General features: G+C 39.5%; 2 protein-coding genes across 3 annotated transcripts in view; both read right to left on the reverse strand.

Moving 5' to 3' along the window:
* Positions 1–9,083, reverse strand: part of PGGT1B (protein geranylgeranyltransferase type I subunit beta) — a 52,187-nt gene extending 43,104 nt beyond the window's left edge. The window contains exon 1 of the mRNA XM_043470638.1: positions 8,921–9,083. Coding sequence (XP_043326573.1) covers positions 8,921–9,060 — 140 coding nt within the window. The 5' untranslated portion in view covers positions 9,061–9,083. The remainder of the gene's footprint in view (positions 1–8,920) is intronic.
* Positions 9,084–13,454: 4,371 nt separating this feature from the next.
* The window catches only part of CCDC112 (coiled-coil domain containing 112), a 126,833-nt gene continuing 117,851 nt past the window's right edge, over positions 13,455–22,436 (reverse strand). For both annotated transcript variants that reach the window (XM_043470639.1, XM_043470640.1), the window contains 6 exons: positions 21,518–21,593; positions 20,732–21,122; positions 16,910–17,320; positions 15,430–15,525; positions 14,412–14,530; positions 13,455–14,171 (listed from right to left, as the gene is read on the reverse strand). In XM_043470639.1, the coding sequence (XP_043326574.1) occupies positions 14,141–14,171; positions 14,412–14,530; positions 15,430–15,525; positions 16,910–17,320; positions 20,732–21,122; positions 21,518–21,593 (1,124 nt within the window). In that variant the 3' untranslated portion in view covers positions 13,455–14,140. The remainder of the gene's footprint in view (positions 14,172–14,411; positions 14,531–15,429; positions 15,526–16,909; positions 17,321–20,731; positions 21,123–21,517; positions 21,594–22,436) is intronic.

Consider the following 22,436-nt stretch of genomic DNA (forward strand, 5'->3'; position numbering starts at 1 on the left):
TTTCCACATTCTAGTAATTCCTATGACTAATACTGATAAACTAGTACTTCAAATTATCTGGTCTAAAGTCATCTCGCAGAGCCACTCAATGCATTCTATAACCTTTTAAATAGAGATTCCAAGAGAAAATGAAGCCTTAATGCACTAAGGCAATCACTATATATAATTAACTTCTCTGCATTTAGAATGGTATTACCAACTTTAGGAGAAATGGAAAAATAGTCCCTCATTTTTTTAAAGGGTATAATTCTCTCTCTAATCCCTGGTTGAAAAGGCTGGCACCCATCAGATAACAGGAGGCGAAATCAGAGAGCAATTTAATTCCAACTAAAGCTTAAAGGCAAAAATTAAAACTAGTGAGATACTGGTATACTCAAGAAGACATCCTGGGAGACTTACGTTATCAAGAGATTGGAAAGTGGAAAGTGAAAATCGCTTAGTCATGTCTGACTCTGACTATACAGTCCATGGGAATTCTCCAGGCCAGCATACTGGAGTGGGTAGGTAATCCCTTCTCCAGGGGATCTTCCCAACCCAAACTTGAAGCCAGGTCTCCCGCAGTACAGGCGGAATCTTTACCAGCTGAGTCACACGGGAAGGTCATTGAGAGATTATTATTATGTATTAGGCACTGACCTGGAGAAGGAAATGGCAACCCACTCCAGTGTTCTCGCCTGGAGAATCCCAGGGACAGAGGAGCCTGGTGGGCAGCCGTCTATGGGGTCGCACAGAGTCGGACATGACTAAAGCGATTTAGCAGCAGCAGCAGGCACTGACCTAGAAATTTTCTCATTATCTCAGTTTAATTCCAACAAGTCACTGAAATCCACTTGAATTAGAGAGGTGATTTATCTGAGTAAGATCAGGAATAAACAAAGGGGAGTGAAACCCCTTTATGTGGGAAGCAGTAGTTGAGAGCTCAGATCTGCAGTCAAATGAGCTAGCTTCAAATCCTCGGTTGGCTAATTTCTATCCATCTGTAATCTGGTTAAGTTACCTAATCCTTTCTAATTCTTTTCTAAGTCAGCTTCCTTACCTGTAAATCATACTTCACACAGTTATTGTGCTTAGCTGCTCACAAGCAAGCACTAATTAAATGGAAGCTATTACAATTGGTATTTCCTGATTTGAAGGGACAGCACTAACATTCACAGTCTTAACACTACAGATCTTTTCATTGGTTGGCAATCTCCACCATCCCCCCACCTCCAACCACTCTTCTCTAAAACAAAATGTTTTAAACATGGGGAAAATTTCTACCTAACAGTATCCACATTTGAAAGTCACTTCTCTTGATGAAAACTATGTTTCATGAGATAAGGTCTGCCTTGTGCATGGTATGCAGTCAAATAATTTACAGAATTAACTAACAAATAAAGGACCTGCAATGTTACATCTAACCTTCCTGGAGAGCTATCACTGGGTTCAGTTTTGCTGAAATCTATAAAGTGAATAATTTAGTTTATAAATCATTACTATGTGCTCAGGCACTTCAGTCGTGTCCGGCTCTTTGTGACCCCATGGACTACATAGCTCACCAGGCTCCTCTGTCCATGGGGTTCTCCAGGCAAGAATACTGCAGTGGGCTGCCATGCCCTCCTCCAGGGGATCTTCCAGACCCAGGGACTGATCCCGCCTAGCCCGCATTGCTGGCGGAGTCTTTAAGCAAGATGCAGAGAGATAAGTGACAGGCAACATGAAGACGTTGAGAAAACAATGATCTTCCCATTACTAAAACATGCTCCAGAAAAACATAAACAAGGGGCTGTAAAAATAAGTAGGTGTTACTTTTTAAATTAAAAGCTGAAGTTATCCAGTTCACCTCTTTAGTTTTCTAGCTCAAGATAATAAAATCCAAAGAACTCAGGTAACTTCCTTCAGATTTCAATGCTAGATAACTTGACGGGGCTCTGAGTCAAAAGGGTATGTCTCAAGTATGGCGCAATTAGAATCGGCTTAAAGACAAACAATACACCACCAGCAAAACCTGGAGGCCAAGACCTCACTACACAGCAAAGAAATCAGAAATTCTAGATGGAAGGCAGGGTCTGGAACCTGGGGTTTGGGTGAGTGGGGATGGGAAGTAGTGAGCTTCCCAGGTGATTCTAGCGGGCAGCAAGGCTTACACAAGCACAGTGATGTTCCACTGGGGCAATACTGCTCCCAAGTGGCCATTCTGATGGCAATTCTGGTTTTCATTAGACAAGGGTGCTCCTCGATATCTAGCTGGCAAAAGCGAGGTATGCTGCTATGATGCACGAGACAGCATCATCCAACAAAGAAGTATCTGGACCAAAATGTCAAAAGTGCTGAGGTCTAGAGACTCTGCTCTCAAATCACACTGTTATTTGTATGCAAGTGTTAACTCAATGATCTTTTTTTTTAATTATACTTGTACTATGATATGGAAATCAGTCATCTGATGGTAAACTATTTTAAAATCTTGTGTACTTAATTATTAAAAGCTTCTCAAAGTCCAGCATTTTCAACCCACAGCAGTTTAGACTAAGGTTTATAGGCTTGACAATACTATAGTGAAAATTTTTTTATCAAATTTAGCATCCAGCAGTGGCTGGCAGAAGAGAACCAAGAAGTTTTTGGAGCAAACATCCAGCCTTTCTTTAAGATAAGATAATAAGAAAACATTCCTTTTTGGACCACACTAGAGTTCTCAAGTAGCCCTAAACCTCTGAGAGCGAGAGAAGTAAATAATTCCTAAGGAATAAAAAGGAATTCTGGGCTGGGGGCCTCTGGGAGAAATAATGTGAGGTTTTACGGTGCCTAGGGTAGAGACCGTCAGGAACCTGTCTTGGTGCAGGCATCTAGAGGGGTGACTGCGCATGAGATGAGGCCAGTGAAGGGATTTTCACTTTACTACTTCTTCAGAGTACGTCTGTCTGTTTTCTTCCTTTCTTCTTCCCCCTAGAATTGAACTCTGAGTCTGTAGCCTGAAAAACCAAACTAAGCCATGTCTTCCTGCCCCTTCTCCTACTCTCAACATTACATATAAAAAGTTTATCTTACATGGATGAAGAAGTAACACCTCCACCCCACCCCCCACCCTGATCAAGTTCCTTCACCAGCAGATCAATTTGCATGTAAGAGACATAAACTAAATGGTGCTTCCAAAAGGCCTCACATTGTTTAGACTTAAGAACAACTGTTTTCAGCCTTAGAAAACAGCACAAAAGAAATAAGAATTAAATAGAACCCAAAGAAAAAAGGAAAAACATTCTGTGCAGTGGGGGAAAAAAAAATCTAGCCATACTATAGTGTGACTCTTGAATACAAGCTTGAACTGCATGGGTCCACTTATATGTTGGTTTTTTTCCCCGTAAGTATGTACTACACACAATCTGAAGTTGTGGAACCTCTGGTAAGGAGAGCCTGACCTCTGATATTCCACTGCATATCCTGGGCCCCGAGCCCCAAGTTGCTCAAGGATCAGTTGTGATATGATATTCCTATGCTATTATCGAGTATTGTACCATCAGGTCAGAGCAAGTGAATGATCACTTGGGGTATACCAGGAACACTGACTTATGGGAGTTAGGGATCAGGGCTTCCCTGATAGCTCAGTTGGTAAAGAATCCGCCTGCAAGGCAGGAGACCCCGGTTCTATTCCTAGGTCAGGAAGATCTGCTGGGGAAGGGATAGGCTACCCACTCCAGTATTCTTGGGCTTCCCTTGTGGCTCAGCTGGTAAAGAATCTGCCTGCAATGTGGAAGATCTGGATTCAATCCCTGGGTTGGGAAAGATCCCCTGGAGGAGGGAAAGGCTACCCACTCCAGTATTCTGGCCTGGAGAATTTCATGGAGTATACAGTCCACAGGTTCACAAAGAGTTGGACACGATTGAGCGACTTTCACTTTCTTTTCATGGGAGTTGACTAGATTCTCAAATTTTGGGTCACTTGCTCTGCTACTTTTTAGCACAAATTTCTTTCCTGACATCTACCAGCATCTTCAACAACAGACTGCATGCCTGCCTAGATCTAAGGTGGGGCTGTGGCCAAACCAGGGCTTTCCTGGTGGCTCAGTGGTAAAGAACCTGCCTGCCAATGCAGGAGACTTGGGTTCGATCCCTGGGTTGGGAAGATCCCTTGGAGAAAGAAATGGCAACCCATTCCAGTGTTCTTGCTTGGGAAACCCCATGGACAGAGGAGCCTAGCAGGCCGGAGTCCATGGGATCACAAAAGAGTCAGACACAAATTAGTGACGACAACATGGCCAAAATCATATTGCAAAAGAGTTCTAAAATTATAAACAAATAGTTACATTAAGAAATAGAAGCACAGCTGCTGGATAAAATTAACAGTGGAAATGGAGTCTTACAGTATACATTAGAAGGAATCATGAAGTTAAAATACACAGTACATAGAAGCACCAATAAATAATTTGGAATGAATGGTGAAAAGATGCATGATTTCCAGAATTTTAAGCCTATTCTTCATTCATAATATCTTGAAACAGCTAACTCAGTCTATAAATATTTTCAAGAATAGTCATACATTTTTGGAATTATTTAACATGCAAAATTAAATTTCTCCTGCACTAATTTTTAATAAGAAATGTTTACTGAATATCCACTACAGGCTAGAAGTGAAATTCGTGTCTGACTCTTTGCAACTCCATGGACTATATATACAGTCCATGAAATTCTCCAGGCCAGAATACTGGAATGGGTAGCTGTTCCCTTCTCCAGGGGGATCTTCCCAACCCAGGGATCGAACCCAGGTCTCCCGCATTGCAGGCAGATTCTTTACCACTACAGACTGATGGTATGACAAAAATAAATAAGACAAACATCCTAAACTTAAGCAGGTTAAAGTTGTGGGGAAAATTACTAAGCAACTATATGGTATAAGTGCTACTACAGATATCATCTTATTCCTTTCTAAACCTGCTCCTTCTGCCTCTTGTTCTCTAGTTGGCAGTTTCAACCCTAGAATTCTGGGATTCCTCCTTCCTTATTCATCCTCTCCTTTCTATTCCTATTTCTGCTATCCCAGGAACTGGCTCCTGGGTGACTGCAACAGCTTCAGTCACTACTGATGACTCTGGTTCTGGTCTTGTCCCATTTAAGATAATAACCTATCTAAAGTCTAATGATCACTCTGAAATGCTTATCTAACCAGGAAGACCCACTGCTTGGCAACTTCCCATCACCCACGTGATATTTAGTTCCCAGTTTCTTGACATGGCAAAGTCCACGCCTACCCTTCATACTAAATTCCGACCACACCGGCCTTACATTTTGAACCATGATTAAGAGAACTGACTGACGATGCTCCGCTCAACACTCGCCTATCTATCTTTATTGTCTTTATTGTCCTTTTGCCTATTATCCACCCACATACATGAAAACTCAACACATCGTTTAATATTTAGCTCCAGGGTTACCTTTTTCCAAGAAACCTCAGACTAGACTTTTCCCTGAGTCTCTCTTTGGGTTGAATTACAGAGGTGCTTCCAGAATGCCCTGTGACGATCACAACTTTTGTGCAAGCAAACTCAGAGTGGGGCAGCAGGGGTCAGCAAGGGGGGTTGGCAGCCTCAGCCTCATGTGGGAGCCTGTCGCAACCGCAGCATCTCAGACCCCGCCCAGACCTACACCCTGAGAACCTGCCTTTTAACAAGACCCCAGGTGAGTCACACGCACGTTAGAGTTGGGGAGCACTGCTGCAATCCTGTGTTTGTACTTTTGTTTCTCCTATCAGGCAAACTGGCTCAGATTTTAGTGGGCCTGACAGCCACCTGGGATGCTGACTGCGCTGCTAGACTCCCAAGCCCAGCAGAAAGTGCGACGCAGCGGATCTGGGGCGGGGCTCAGGTGCACGTGTTTTTATAAGCACCCCGCTGGGGGGTGGCTAAGTGCTCATACCACAGGATACACAGGGGATATGGAGGACACCAGAATAGAAAGACTTGGTAAATGTCTTGGAAACAAAACAAATTGTCTAAACCCTTCTAGAAGAGCTGGGTCTGTAAAAATAACATAACAGAAAATGGTCAATATTTTGCTTCTCAATTTAAAAAGGCCTATTCTAATGCCCACTGCCCAAACACTAAAGGCAACAATATCATATAACCAAAAAGCTCTCTAAACTATTCATGAAAAGAAACCTGCTCATTGATAAAGCTCACAATCCAAGGTCTACATTCACCTGAGTTAACTAGTAACTACCACTTTTCAGAAGATAGAAGAAAAACCTTGAGTGAACCTTTTAATTTTCATAAAGCCACTATTAGAAAAGTAAAATAAAAATAAAATTATTCTACTGGTCAGGCTAAAAGAGAGAGAGAAATGATTTTGCTGAAATGATGTGTCAGAAAATAAGAGTCTAAATGTCTAGTTCAATAGTAGCCTCCCTAAGAGTCAGCGGCTTCATATCTATCAGTAAAAAGAAACGGACACAGGAACACCTGAATCACTACTTTCCGGGGGTCCCCAACCTCTAGGATCTAATGCCTGATGATGTGAGTTGAAGCTGATGTCATAATAGGAATAAATTGCACAATAAATGTAATGTGCTTGAATCCTGCTCTGAAACGCCACCCCCCCAACGCCCCACCCTCTGTTCAAGGAAAATCATCTTCCCCCAATCTGGTCCCTGGTGCCAAATGGGTTGGGTACTGCTGCTTTACACCATATCCTCATACCCAGACACATGGCAGCCCCTCAATAAATGCTTGTGGAATTTAACTACAATACCAGCTAACAGTTACGACTTAGTTAACACGCTGTTTAATCTTAAGTAAAAATTTTGTGACTGGTCACCTTTGCTTAAAAAGTTGAAGCTTCTTTCAGAAGCACCTTAAAGTCAATTATGAATCACATACACCACAAAAGGATTTAATGCTGAATTAAGGAAAGTAAAAAGTTTGAATCAAGAAATATTGAAAAACTTCTAAAAAATCACTACAAAATCCAGTATGCGCAGAGTATCTTAAATGTGGTTATTAGCTGAGCCATTTAAAAAAATCCAAAATGATTAGATAACAAACATGAAGCATAAAAAGAATATAATTAATACTTCTTTACTAGTGCAGTGATATTACATATCTATTATCTGATATACAATGCCTGGTGTAAATTCTAAGACTATATGGTTATTAAATCAATTGTTAATTGTTTAATCAGAGAATTTTTGCTGCTTTACTTATGCTATGAGCAAGATTAGAGCTTACTGCCAACATAGTCTATATGGTTTTGTCCTTGCTGAATTTTAAAGAGATCAAACATAGTGGCATTTTGACAAAGCAAGCACAGACCTGTGATGACTACAAGCAAAGTTCAACTGTTTAACAGTCAAACAAGATGATATTTTTTATTCAAATGCCTTAAATTCACATAGAATTAATCATCATAAACTATAAATGTGATTTACCAGTATATTTCTAAACATCCCATACCATCACAATCAACTGAGTTTCGGAAATGCTAATTTAATTTAGGTCAAGACATGGGCTCTACTAGTCAATCAATACACATGGATGGAAAAAGGAATATAAATGATGTTTCACTCTTTCTTTAGCAAAAATCTGCTCACCTTTCAGGGCTAAACTCAGAATGATTACTTAACAAATTATGTACTTATTGCCTGCCTTTATGCCAGATTAGTCAAGGATCTAGTGCAATACTGTCCAGTAGGACTTTTTCAGACGACCGAAATGCTAAAACACAAACAAAAGCCACAGGCCAACGTGGTGACTGAGCACTTGAAGTGTGGTAGCTACTGCAAACAGAGGAAGTGAGTTTTAAATTTTATTTAACTTTAATTCAAATTTAAATACCCAAATGTGGCTACCGAATTGGATGAAGCAGCCCAGGTGTTATAGAAGTAAACAAAAAAGACAAAAACTGTGCCTTCCTGAAGTCTACAATCTTGTGTGAAAGATTTTAAATCAATCAATTCATATATAATTTCAGGTGGTGACTGGAAGTAGTCTCTTTAGGAAAGGGTGAATAGGGAAAGTCTAAGGAAATCTGGTTTAAGAACCTATTGAAAGCCCTACTGAAACTGCTTGCATGTCTTGTTCAGCTGTCCTCCAGCACCTATATATTATTTCTTGACCGTGTATGCAGAAGTAACCTATAAAAACTTCCAAAACTGACCCAGTCATGAAACGGTCAAACCGTTTAACCGCAGGCTCAGTTAAGAAAATACGGAAAGAGATCAGGGCAAAACCAATCTGCTTTCTCTTCCAAGCCAGCCCAAGGCATCTCTGGAATCTCACTTTGAAATACAGCAATGCAGAGCAAACAAAGATCGCCTCCTCCTCTCGTTCTTCTCATCCCCAGACTTCTACTCTGAATGGCTAATTCAGTTTCTTAGCCTCTGCCAGATCACAGACCTCAACTCACAATGCTACTGCAAATAAAACTTTAACAGACTGCTCCAACCAACACTGCACCTTTTACGCCGACCCTATCATTAGATTTACAATTCCTGGAAAGTTCTTATCTACAGAAACGTTAGAGGCTCTCTGCCGCTTCTATACACTGAATGCCATACAGGCATTCAATGAAAAGTTAAATGACCTTACGGAGGCAAGGGAAGCACTGGAGAGATTATGAGTTAAAATACGATGACAAATGCTCTTTTTATACTCAGAAGTGAGGCCAAGTGACTCACAGGCTCGCGGAAGCAGCTCCGAGTTGATACGAAAAAATGGTTGGGAAGTGAAAAAGGGCGGAACCTGAAGCTTCCAAAAGCGCGCGACTTCCAGCTCGTCCCAGCCCTCTGGCCGCAGCTCGCGGGAGCAATGGAGACCGCACCACGGCCCGGGAAGGAAGGCAGTACCCAGTGGGCGGCGGCGCAGCTCCCTGCGGGCGCCCACTAAGCCGTCAAGCTCCACAGCGCCTTTCGGGGGACCGGGCCCCGTGTCGGCCCCGCTGACTGTGAGCTACCAATTACCTGCTGGTCTCGAGCGAAGAGTAGCGCTCAGGCAAAACCTGGAGGCAGCGCTGGAAGAACCGCACGTGCCGGTCTCGCAGGAAATCCAACCGCTCTCCCTCTCCGCTCCCCGCCGGCCGCTCATCCTCCGTGGCCGCCATACTGCTACGGAAACGACGTCCGCGGCGACCCGGAAGCAGTTGGCGCGCGACTCGAATGAAACCCGAGAGGCGACACCCAGGTGGCGAGAGTGGGGAGGGGGCGTGTGTTCGCCCCCGCCCCAGTTGGCGATTGAAACCTCACGCTGTCAACCGAAGGCCTTACGCGGCAGTTTCTCCCTCAGATTTCCCCGTTGGTGGCCTTGCCGTTTTGTACTCTAAGCCCAAAGCTTTGGAAACATCTCTCAAACCCTGTAAAATTCAGCCCACAAATCCCTCCAGAACTTTTATCTTCGTTTGATACTTGGGAAGAAGTGCAAGATCAATAGCTTCAAGGTTGTTTTGAAACAATTAGGGCCCTAAACAACATGAAGATGGTATATACGAAATAGGTCAGTATAAAGTTGCCAACAGATTCATTTTAGGAGGCCCACAGTTTTAAGCTGAATGGATAAAATCTACAAAACTAATATGGAGATAACTACTATGCCAAAGCCTTCGACTGTGTGGGTCACAATAAACTGTGGAAAATTCTGACAGAGATGGGCATACCAGACCACCTGACTTGCCTCTTGAGAAACCTGTATGCAGGTCAGGAGGCAACAGTTAGAACTGGACATGGAACAATAGACTGGTTCCAAATAGGAAAAGGAGTAGGTCAAGGCTGTATATTGTCACCCTGCTTATTTAACTTATATGCAGAGTACATCACGAGAAATGCTGGGCTGGAAGAAGCACAAGCTGGAATCAAGATTGTGGGGAGAAAGATCAATAATCTCAGATATGCAGATGACACCACCCTTATGGCAGAAAGTGAGGAAGAACTAAAGAGCCTCTTGATGAAGGTGAAAGAGGAGAGTGAAAAAGTTGGCTTAAAGCTCAACATTCAGAAAACTAAGATCATGGCATCTGGTCCCATCACTTCATGGGAAATAGATGGGAAAACAGTGGAAACAGTGGCTGACTTTATTTTTCTGGGCTCCAAAATCACTGCAGATGGTGACTGCAGCCATGAAATTAAAAGACGCTTACTCCTTGGAAGGAAAGTTATGACCAACCTAGACAGCATATTAAAAAGCAGAGACATTCCATTGCCAACAAAGGTCCGTCTAGACAAGGCTATGGTTTTTCCAGTAGTCATGTATGGATGTGAGAGTTGGACTATAAAGAAAGCTGAGCACCAAATAATTGATGCTTCTGAACTGTGGTGTTGGAGAATACTCTTGAGAGTCCCTTGGACTGCAAGGAGATCCAACTCCATCCTAAAAGAGATCAATCAGTCCTGGGTGCTCACTGGAGGGACTGATGTTGAAGCTGAAACTCCAATACTTAGGCCACTTGATGCGAAGAGCTGACTCATTGGAAAAGACCCTGATGCTGGGAAAGATTGAGGGCAGGAGGAGAAGGGGATGACAGAGGATGGGATGGTTGGATGGCATCATCAACTCGTTGGACATGGGTTTGGGTGGACTCCAGGAGTTGGTGATGGACAGGGAGGCCTGGCGTGCTGCAGTTCATGGGGTTGCAAAGAATCGGACACGACTGAGCGACTGAACTGAAATGCTGATTAAATCATTATCGATGCTACAAAAGAGATGTTTCTAGTCCTCTAGAATACCAGTAATTGCATGTGCATACGCGTGTGCACACACACCCACACCCCACAGCTGATTCGCATACAAGTTGTGTCACACACACACACACCACTGTTGATTTGCATACGAGGGTTGGTATCATTTTCTTTAGGAGACCAGAGATTTTACTCTTTAAGTCAGTGTGTCATCCAGCATCAATAATGCATCAATTTGCAACAGCAAATAAACACAAGGTGTTCTCCAAGTATGCATATGCTAGAAAATGAAATAGCATAAGCTTCTTTTTAATTTTCTTCAAAAAGAGGGATTTCCGTTGCTTCAGCCATACATTCTTCCCTTTAAAAGTTTATGAGGTAGTCTTAGGGGAAAATATCCACACAAGGATCTGGTCTGAACTCGGTTTTTACAGTCAGCTAGTAGAAGTTTGGGCATAATTTTGTTAGCCTTCTTAGAAAATGTATTTCTTAAAAAGCATACCATGTGGGCTGGAGTTTTCACCAATCCAAAGCACCCTGCATGTTAGGTACTAGTTATTAATTATTCAAGGTATTCCTACATGTCTTTAACAAATACTGCATTGACAAACAGCCAGGTATGGGCAGAGAGCTGTCTTTGGTGCTTCTGTACAAATATGGAGGCCAACAGTCATTGTCCATAGGTATGCTCAGTCTAGAGGAGCTTTCCATTCCATTATTACAATGAAGATTTTTCTCACTTGCACATCAGTTCAGTTCAGTTCTGTCACTCAGTCATATCCGACTCTTTGCGACCCCATGAACTGCAGCACGCCAGGCTTCCCTGTCCATCACCAACTCCCAGAGTTCACCCAAACCCATGTCCATCAAGTCGGTGATGCCATCCAACCATCTCATCCTCTGTCAGCCCCTTCTCCTCCTGCCTTCAGTCTTTCCGAGCATCAGGCTCTTTTCAAAGGAATCAGCTCTTCGCATCAGGTGGCCAAAGTATTGGAGTTTCAGCTTCAACATCAGTCCTTCCAATGAACACCCAGGACTGATCTCCTTTAGGATGGACTGGTTGGATCTCCTTGCAGTCCAAGGGACTCTCGAGAGTCTTCTCCAAACCACAGTTCAAAAGCATCAATTCTTCGGCACTCAGCTTTTTTTATAGCCCAACTCTCACATCCATACATGACTACTGGAAAAACCATAGCCTTGTCTAGACGGACCTTTGTTGGCAAAGTAATGTCTCTGCTTTTTAATATGCACATATATACCACCAAATGGCTGAAGCTATTCAAAGCTCAGACAGAAAGACAAAGCTCAGATAGAAAGACAATCTATTCAACCTGGCTCTTAGAGGGAAGCCAAATATTTCATCTGATTCTCAGCTCAAGAACCACTAATATGATCCAAATGGAGAAAATATTTCTATGGTGGACTCACTGAGACAGAATATACTTCCTAGGTAAGTAATCACCCACGTTTCCATGGGTGATTCTGACCATACAAGACTTTTGACATACATATGACAGAATCTAATCCTTCACATAGAATGTCACTGCACATTATTAGCTAAAAATTGTAGAGCACAAGTCTTCAAGGTATAGGAATGACAGAGTATCTATACAACTGAATATTATTTAGCTATTAAATGATAATGTTTGAATTATATAGAAACACAGAAAAATGTATGTGACGTAATGCTAAGTGATAATAGTATAGTATCTAAAATGTACTCTAAGACTAGTTATTTAAATTATGTAGGTATATTTTCAGAAGAAGTTACCTTTATAGTAGTAGAATTGCGGGTGCTTTATAACATTTTTCCTTTAGTGTTTTTTTCTCAATTTCTTAATCCAGTATAAGAAATGTTTATTTGACATCTCTTCCATGAGCCTGTAACTGAAGACATTATTATGTTTACATCCTTTATACAAAGGATCCATATGATAAATTCCGTATTTATTTCAGATACAACTAGAAGGACAAGTTTCTTCAAAATACTATACTTTCTTTTATTAAAAAAAAAACCCCAAAATTAAACAAAAACTGTAAGAATCACCTCACCCAATACAATAGGCTTACCTTAAATACAGGAAACAGAAAGCTCTATTTGTGTACAACAAAAAAGCAACATGTTAGAAAGCAATGCATAAGCAACCTTTACTTTGCTCTATCTTGTTGTTATTCAATTCTGTTTTTAAATTCTCTTGTCCTATTCTTTATATTTTATTTCCAAACCACCTCAAATCATTTTAAAAAGTTAAGGAGAACAAGTGCAACAAATAAAATGGGCATTCCTGAGTAACAGTGTTTTATATTAATTCTCTTTTTGCACCAAGAATTGTATAAATAGAATTCAGTTTCCAAAATCTGGAAGCCAACTACTTTGAATATTAACTGCGAAATAAGAAAAGGTTTTAAACTAGCTACTCCTGGTAAATGTGTATCTAAATCATTTGACCTAAATGATCAAATTATAATTAAAATACTCTGAGATAAAAGTTGTAAGAAATGAAGTTTCTTATATTTATCATGTATATGATGCCTTTCGTGTTAAGCTGAGAACTACTTAAAGTTAGGAACTAAGATTTAAAAAAATTTTTTCCATAAAGTTGAGTTGAATGAAGTTAAATTGTGTTTTCATTTATAAAAGTTTGGAAATTTTAAAACTGACTCTTTTGACCAAATATATTAGTCTTGCAATTTTAAAACATTTTAAATATCACTAAGAAATATCATAGTCCTTTAAAGTCAGCTTACTTCCAATGCTGTTACAAAACAAAACTTTCATATCTTGAGGCAAACAAAGCACCAAAGAAAAGTGCATCAGTCGAGAAGATGTGAAGGACACAGAGTTTATAAACGTGTGGGCCCCAGGAAGGCTGAACGGAGACGGGAACAGCTAAAGGAGACCAGTAAGACTGTGTATCATTAATGCAAATAACAGAATATATATGAGGTGAGAGGTATATTTTTAAAATAAATATTTTCCTTATAAAACAAAGCATGCTTCAAACAAATACAAAATATTTGTTACACAAAAATGTAGTAACTGACAAATTACCAATTTGTTAAACTTAGAAAAAGTTCTAACTTATTTCATAACTCAAAAGAAACTTTAAATTTCTGTTACTCAAGTTAATTTAGTTCCAAGTTATAAATGGTACAAAATCTTGGTTTAAAAATGTCACTCTATGATTGTCTCAATTTATTTTGCCATGCCATGACAAAAAAAAAAATCTTTCAAATGTTTTAATTATTTAAATAAAATACTGTTTCTAACATAAACTTATTCAAAGAACTTTTACATCAATAGGCCAACATATATTAATTACCCTCTTAGGATAAACAGGAAATACTAATGACAATGCATTGTAGAACTTAATACCTGCCAATTCACATGCAACACAATAATCAATCTGAAGAAGCTAATAAAATTTTAAGGACATGGTCATTCTCTCCTCCTATAACTCCATATGCTAACATTCTCATCAACTGAAGGAGAATTTCATGATCCCATATTTTCTAAACTCCTTGTCTCCAGGTTGGAATAGCCCTAAGGAGAAGAAGAAAAGAGCGTATAAATATACAGGGTATTTTTTTAAAGTCTTGATTAAATGTTAACTTTTTAAAAGTATATAGATTTTTTTTAATCTATACACTCTTTTAAAAGCTTATAATAAACTTTTTATTTATTATAAAATATAATATATATAAACTACATAAAATATATACATTTCATATACAGTTTATTAGATTATTATATAGTGAACACCCATGCTAACTCCTTCTTTACCTATGTGGGATATGTAGAAGTGGCCCAGAGCCTGCTGGTCCTATCTTTTTGGTCCGTTCTTCCCAACCTTTGGTAGGTTTGTAAAGTCTAGAGGGATCTCTACTAACATTATTTTCAACCTGTAATTGGAAGTAAAATGAGTGCCAGTTAATTTATATGAACTACTGTGTTTGTACTTGTAAGATCCTTAGTAACAGAAAGCAGGTTTAAGAAAACTATTTGATATTCACTAGACAGAAATAAAACTTGTTAATAACCTCTTCAGTAAACTTCTAATTGTGCTGTTACAGCTAAAATAAAATTTGGATTACATCAATCTACTAATAAAATGTTGATTTATTTTTTCTAGTTACTTTATTCTACTTCCGCTGTTGTATTTTTTCTACTTTTCTCATGAGGGAAATATAACACAGCCAAGTAAGACAGACAATAAATTTAAGATAAATAACCACCAGTAAGTAGTCCTTTGTTTCATCTGTGAGAGTCACTAGTATCTATCACCAATGAAATTAAACAATGCTCATAGCTGCTATAGATTTAAAATACAGGCTCATAGAGCCAAGAATGGGGACTTCTCTGGTGTCTCAGTTGATAAAGAATCCGCCTGCAATGCAGAAGACCTGGGTTCGATCTCTGGGTTGGGAAGATCCCCTGGAGAAGGGAAAGACTACCCACTCCAGTGTTCTTGCCTGGAGAATTCCATGAACAGAGGAGCTTTGAGGGCGGTGGCAAAGAGTTACACATGAATGAGCAATTAACACTTTCACTTTGTTTCACATAGGAAGAATGAAGAAAAGGACAAAGAGCAGGAAGAGAGAAGGAATTTAGGGTAAAGGAAACCGAGGTGCTTATAATGTGAAATGGTAGAATTAAAGCAGTTGCTTTGTAATTGGTAAATAAGTAAGTATGAAATAAAGGAGTTGGAGATAAAAGAGAATTGGATTTTATGTTTGTATCCTTACAAATCAAAGAATTATGATAATAACAATGAAAGTAAATTAATCTCAGTGTAGAGTACCTTTTCTTTTAATTTTGCCAGTTTTCTTTGTTTTTCTGCCTTCTCATCTTCCTTTAATTGTCTATTCAGAATTTTCAATTCAAGTTTATGTAAATCCTGAAAGACATATACCAACAAAAAGATAACATTAAGAAGTAAAATTAGCTAGAATTTGTTTCAAAGTTTAGTTGCTTGCATGTAAAATTAAATTACCTTAAACAGAAATATACCTGTAATATCAACTTTTTCCAAAAAAAGAAAACCTAAGAGCTTTATTTTCTCTGAATATCAATGTAACACATGCACATCCTTTCTGAATCACGTTCTTTCAACTGTTTCTTGTTTTATTTTATGGGTCAATCTAAAACTTCCTTTCTTTTAATGGGTAAAATTTTCAGTTATCAATACAGAGATGTCTAGTTTTAGATCTCTTGCATTATACTTTCTGTATAATACAGGGTTTTCTTTTTTTCTAAGTCTTTTATTATGTGACTTGCTTGCCTTTTTGGGGAATGGATCTTTGGTTGTGTAGGGAGACTTTTATTTTTATATAAGAGAAATACCATTAGTAATGTGTTTTTGCCTATTACTTTTTTATTATTTTTCTTTGTACTTCCCTTATTTTTTGCTTTATGAGTGTTGCCCATATTTGCATTTTGATGCAATTCCTAAGTTATCTGTCATTTGTACTCTTTTTCATTTTAAAGTACCCTTCCTTGTCTTTTTAAATATATTTGGGCTGAATTCCACCCTATCTGATGAGACTGCAACTTCTTTCTTTGATTAGGATTTTTCTTGTATACATTTGTTTAAAATCACTATAATCCTCTCTCTCAGCAATAACTTGATTCCTCTAAGTATATACTGAGTATAATGTGCTAGACCCTAGGGTAAGGCATGAACACAAAGGACAAAAGCCCTGCCTTCATGGAGCTTACACTATGGCAGGAAGATGGACAGCGACCAAGCAACGCGGCCAGTCTGGCGGAGCAGGCAAGACCTTCAGGACCTGGACTGCGGCTGCCTTTCCGTCTTGCTCCTGCTGGTTTCCTCTCCCCTAGCATACTGCCGTGTCTACAGTTCCCCCCAAAGCTACGCTGTTACGCTCCTCCAAGCTGCCCATTCATGCTGCTCCCTCTGCTAGGAAAGATCTCCCCTTCCCTTCCCTTTTCTTCCCTTCCAAGACTCAAGTACCACCTCCCGTCTCACAGCTGCGGTACCTTCCCTCCTCGCAATGCACCTCCCACACTTGTCCGTCGGCACCCCCAGCAGCACGCTGTTTACCATAGCACGCTCAAGTCCCCTGTTTGCACACCAGCCATTCCCGCCAGACTCTAACCTGCTAGAAAGCAGGGAGCACAGCCTGCTTATTTCGGTGCACTAATACGAGGTCCAGGACAGATACATAAGAAGCATTCAATTAATTTTTGCTGAATTGAGCCTGGAAGTAATACCTCCATGTGTTTCACTGAAAAATTATTCAGGAAATGTATTTACTCACTCTTTCTTGAAACCTGGAAATTTCATCAGCAGCAGTTTTCCTTCTTTCTGCCTTTTCTGTCTTTTCCCGTATCTCCTTTTCAAGTCTCAAGAACTCTGCCTGCTCTTTCTTCTGTTGGGTGTAGGTTTCCAGCAGCAGCTTCAGTTTACACTGGCGCTGCCGAGCTCTCTGCTGCTGCTTCTCTTTCTCTTCCTCCTCTTTTAACTGGGAAGCGCTTTTCATTGCCATTTCTATACTTCTCTGTTTTTTCCAAGCTTCAATGGCCAATTTTTGCTTCTTTCTTTGTTCTTCTTTTTGTTTTTGATTATCTTCCTGTTTATTATGAGAAAGTACTTGTATGCTGTCTTTTTCCTTTAATTTGAAAATTTCCTCCATTTTTTGCTGCTTTTTGGTTTTCCAATGCTGAATAGACTACGTGGTTAAAAAGCAATGAAAACAAGATAAAATATTTTAGTAACCAAAAGCGTTTTATGTTTTATTTTTATTTGGCTGCACTGTGAAGCATGTGGGATCTTAGTTCCCCAACCAGTGACTGAACCTGGGCCTTGACGGTGACAGCACCAAGTCCTCACCACTAGACTGCCAGGGAATTCCTGCCAAAAGCATATTAAAATACAACCTCAAATCCATATCTCTTTCTACATGGTGACCGCAGTATGCTTGTTGCTTAGGTTTGAAAAGTGGTTTTTTAAACCAATGCAATTTTTTTCTACTTATCTTTGTAAAAAATTTAATGTATCTTTTAAAACACTAAATAATGGCTATTCCATTGGCCTTTCTCTTCCTCTTTGAATCACCAGGTACACAAGGACTGCACCTCATGAAGTCTCCTCTTCCCCTTTACCTCTTCCTTTATATTCAAGGGGAAACAGTCCTTTCCTCTGATCATTTCACTTCTGCTTCCAAATTCTCTTTCTAGACTTAGAATCCTTTCTGAGTGACCCATCTCTGGTCACACTCAGAAAAGGAGTTAAAAGTGAGGTAGGTGAGGATATGTGCTCTAAAGCCAGGTATCTGGGACAAAATCCTGGCTTTGCATTTACTAGATGTGACCTTGGATGAGTCGTTACATGTCTCTGTTCTCGTTTTGCTCATCTGTAAGTTGTAGGTAGCATTTCTCAAACAGGGTTGTTCTGAAGTTTAAATGAGTCAGTGCCCGGCACGTAGTGCTTCAAAAGTGTAAAAAAAAAAAAGAAAAAGCAAAATAGCTTCATATCTTTACATGTGGGTATGTAAAGATTATTTAAAATTCTAGCAGCCTTTTCTATGCCATAAAGGAAACTGAATTATTTTCCCCTGAAGTTCCTCACGGTATATCATTCATTTTCATGAAATACATCCTCAAGCTATGTGTACTATATGCAACACAATGTGAGTAGGAACCACAGGTGATTAAAACAATACCAATGCCATCTATTCCAGCGCTACTCCAAGTACCAGTCCACAACGATATCAGGGATTCATGCAGAATGTAAATCAACGTACTTCTTCAACGAGGAAGTTTTCTATGAAAAAACAGTCACTTTAACTAAATAGCATGCTTACTGGGTAGTTGATTCTGGTATAATCACGATAACTCATTGAAGACCGGAAATAGTTTGCAAACTAACATCTAGTCCCTGGACTGAGTTTGACCAGCACTGCTCTAGGTGAGATAAGACATGTGCATAAATACTAGAATATATTTTAGAATGTGCCATTGCATATCACACAAGACATATTAAATAAGTGCTACTGAAATTCTGAGGGGTGAGTAGGCAAAAGGAAGCAGCATATGATCTGGGCAGATGTAGGTAAGTTAGCAGTGGAGAGTAGAAGAAAGAAGGCGGTTCCAGAAAGTGAGAACAAGATAAGCAAGAGGACGTGAACCAGAAAGTTCATGGAATGTCTGAAAAGAAGTATGTTCATTTAGACAAAACACAGGATATATTAAAGGAAGGGGGAGGTAAGAATGGTAAGTTTTCTATTCAACCTTCTCAACTCAACAGATTTAAAATGCATTCCTGGACTTGCCTGGCCATCCAGTGGCTAAGACTCCATGCTTTCACCACAGGGGGCATGGGTTAGGTCCCTGCTCAGGGAACTTAATATCCTGCATGCTGCGGGGTGTGGCCAAAAAAACCCCCAAAATACGAAACTGCATTCCTGATGTTATACCCCCAAACTTCCCACTTCTCCTCGAACATGTCCTGCTTCAGTAAATGACGTCTCCTCTTTCACACTCTTTCCGATATCACCCCTACATCCAATCAGTCACCAGGGATCAGGGAACAGACTGGCTGGGAACAGGAAGAGAAAGCCAGAATCTAGGTGGTTTACTTTTATTGCAAGAAGCACAGGTAAGAGACACTGCCTGCTCCTCCACCCTAGACAGGTGGCTCTGAAACTTGAGCTTGTTGACAGAAGAACCTAGAGGCTTTATTTAAACTCAGATTTTGGGGCCCCCACTCCCTGAGTTCAGACTAGGTCTGGGTTGGACCCTGCTGAATTCTAACAAGCTCCCAGGTGATGCTGACTTTGCTGGCCCCTGGAAAAAAAATCCCAAATAATTCTTGTGCGTGAAGTCACTCAGTCGTGTCCGACTCTTTGTGACCCCATGGACTGCAGCCTACCAAGTTCTTCCGTCCATGGGATTTTCCAGGCAAGAATACTGGAGTAGGTTGCCGTTTCCTTCTCCAGGAGATTTTCCCGACCCAGGGATTGAACCCCGGTCTCCTGCATTGTAGGCAGACGCTTTACTGTCTGAGCCACCAGGGAAGTCCAAGTAATTCTTACTAGATTGTTATTTTGAGATTTTAAAAATGACTTATGTTTCAAAATTTTTCTTAAAGTTTTAAGTGTCGACTTTATGAACATTGACCTTATTTTGGAGAGAAACAATAGCAACAAGAAACCACCAGCTATTTCCTCTAATACTTTATGTGCAGAATCAAGTATTTCTCTAATGCTCCTTTTTGGGTATGTTGCCTGCTGAACTGTCACACCTTTCTTGTCAAACCAACTGAATTAAAATATTGCGCTCAAGTCTACAAAAAAAAAAAAAAACAACCTTAGGACTATCTAAGCCTATGGTTCTTGACCAGGGGCAATTTTTACTGTCCAGAGGACATCTGGTAATGTCTGGAGATGTTTTTGATCATCATATTTAAGGTGGTGGTACTAGCATCTACTGGGTGGATGTCAAGGGCACTGCTAACCATCCTACAGTGCCCAGGACAGCCCTCACAGTAAAGAATTACCCAGTCCAAACAGTCAACAAGGCCAGTGTTGAGAAATCCTAATTTCAACCAGAGTCAGAATAATACTTTTGTGAAAAGGGGACCTTTTAGGTATTTGCTACAATTAAGAGTTACTCTTTACTCTGGGGTTGCCAAAACTTTTGAGTCTTTTAAAAGAAGTAGTGCAACTAAAGTTCCAAAACTATTTAGAAACTTTTGAGTCAAAGAATTTTTTTTCCTACTGCCCTCTTTATTTTCTGTTGAAAATAATGTGGACTTCACTAGTAAGATGACTTTTATCAAAAGCCTGGTTAAATCTGAATTTCCCATTTCCAGTGGACACAGGATATTGACCACTGTCAGATGTTTTCTGACTCACTGTATTATTTCTTAGAGTAGATTATGCTGGATGTTGAGTATGTCAACTATACTTCCACTAGAATGACTTAACTTCTCAATGCCTCAGTTTCACCTGCTATGAGACGGGGGAAACGGTTAACATATCTCACAGGGCTGAACTAAATTAATAATATATGTTAGCGCATAGCACAGTCCTAGAACACAGAAATATACAGTAAATAATAGCTATTACAATTCTTATTACCTCTTTTTTTCTTTCTTCTAGGGCCAGAAACTTTTGATACCATTTCTCATGCTGTTGAACTTCATCCTGCGTTCTTCCGGGAAGGTGCTCTAGAACTTCTCCCATGAACGCTGGCTTCCCTTTATGCTTGGTTCTCGCCTTCACAAAGTTCTGGTGGTCATAATCGTCCCAGCCCCCCTGGCGCCCTCCTGTCTGCTGAAGGAACATCTCAAACTCCGCCACGGCTGCCGGCAGAGCACTCGGTGTGACTCTGTCCGCGGGAAGCTTGCCCGGTGCTGCTCTGAGAGTCTTCTCCGCTCCTGGATCACCCACAGCCCACGTGTCAAGTTTTCTGGATATGGCGCTCACCTCATTACTAGTTGTTTTCTCTTCCTTAATAAGCTCTTCATATCTAAAATTTTAAAAATAAAAGTTTGAAAAGTAAGATACCAACCAATCCATATTAACCCTTTGTTTTCCTTCAAATTTTATTATTCCCAACTCTTTTGATATCTTCTCCACTTCACAATATTAACATCTATAAATCTAAGCCTTCAAAGAGTCTCCTCAGAGGAAAAAACAATCTTTCAAACTCTTATTTGAGAGTTTATAGACTCCAAATATAAATGAAAATTCACTTTAAACATGCAGTCTAAAACCTAAAGCAAAAGAGAGGTATTATACTGCTTTTGTGTAAGACTAGTATTAAATTTGTAACAATAAAATAGTTTACATATAACCATCTAGTAAAGAGTTATTGAAAAATAAAGGTAAATAATTTTAAATTAAAATGTGTTTAAAACATACATCAACCTCTGCTCTTCCTTAAAAGTGTTAATTGCATTTTCAATTTCCTCCATCATTTCTCTGAGCTTTTCAACAACTGTAAAAAAAAAAAAAGGAAAAATTATGTCATATTTTATTATGACTAAGAATTAAAAATTAGGAAGAAAATTAGAATGTTCTCTTAATTAAAAACCATTTCTCAGTCTAAAGGATAAGAAAAAAATGTACTTTTAAAAAGTAAATTTTTATGATTGCGATTTTTTGATTACAGATTTTTTCCTAAGCATACATACCTTAAATATTATTTTTTTCCAAAAAGCTTCTACATCATGTATGTTTTCTGTGACTTGCACTTTTTCTTTAACAATATGTTGTAATTAACTTTCTACATCAACATACATATGGTACTTCATTCTTTGTATGGCTACATGGCATTTCATTGTCTAATGCTACCCTGAATCATTAATTCTCCAACTGATGAACCTTTAAATAGATGCAATGCTGTAGTAACTATCTTTGCAGATTTTTGCATGCTCAAATAAATATTTTTATTTTATTTTTTAATTTTTATTTTATATTAGAGTATCATCGATTAACACTGTTGTGCTAGTTTCAGGTGTAAAACAAAGTGATTCAGTTACAAATATACATGTATCTATTCTTTTTCAAATTCTTTTCATATTCAGGTATTACATAACATCAAGCAGAGTTCCCTGTGCTATACAGTAGGTCCTTGTTGCCTATTTATTTTGCAGAACGTACATGTCAATGCCCAACTCCCGATCTATCCCTCCCCCCCTCAAATAAGTATTTTTAGAGGATAACTGATAACTTTAAGTGCTAAAGTTAAAAAGTATGCCCACTTTACAGTATGCAAAATACTGTCACATTGTCCTTCAAAGAGGCTCAACCTCTTTACAGCTCCTGAGAGTGCTCCTTC

Source organism: Cervus canadensis, chromosome 6 (assembly GCF_019320065.1).
Source record: "Cervus canadensis isolate Bull #8, Minnesota chromosome 6, ASM1932006v1, whole genome shotgun sequence".
NCBI classification, from domain to species: Eukaryota; Metazoa; Chordata; class Mammalia; order Artiodactyla; family Cervidae; genus Cervus; species Cervus canadensis.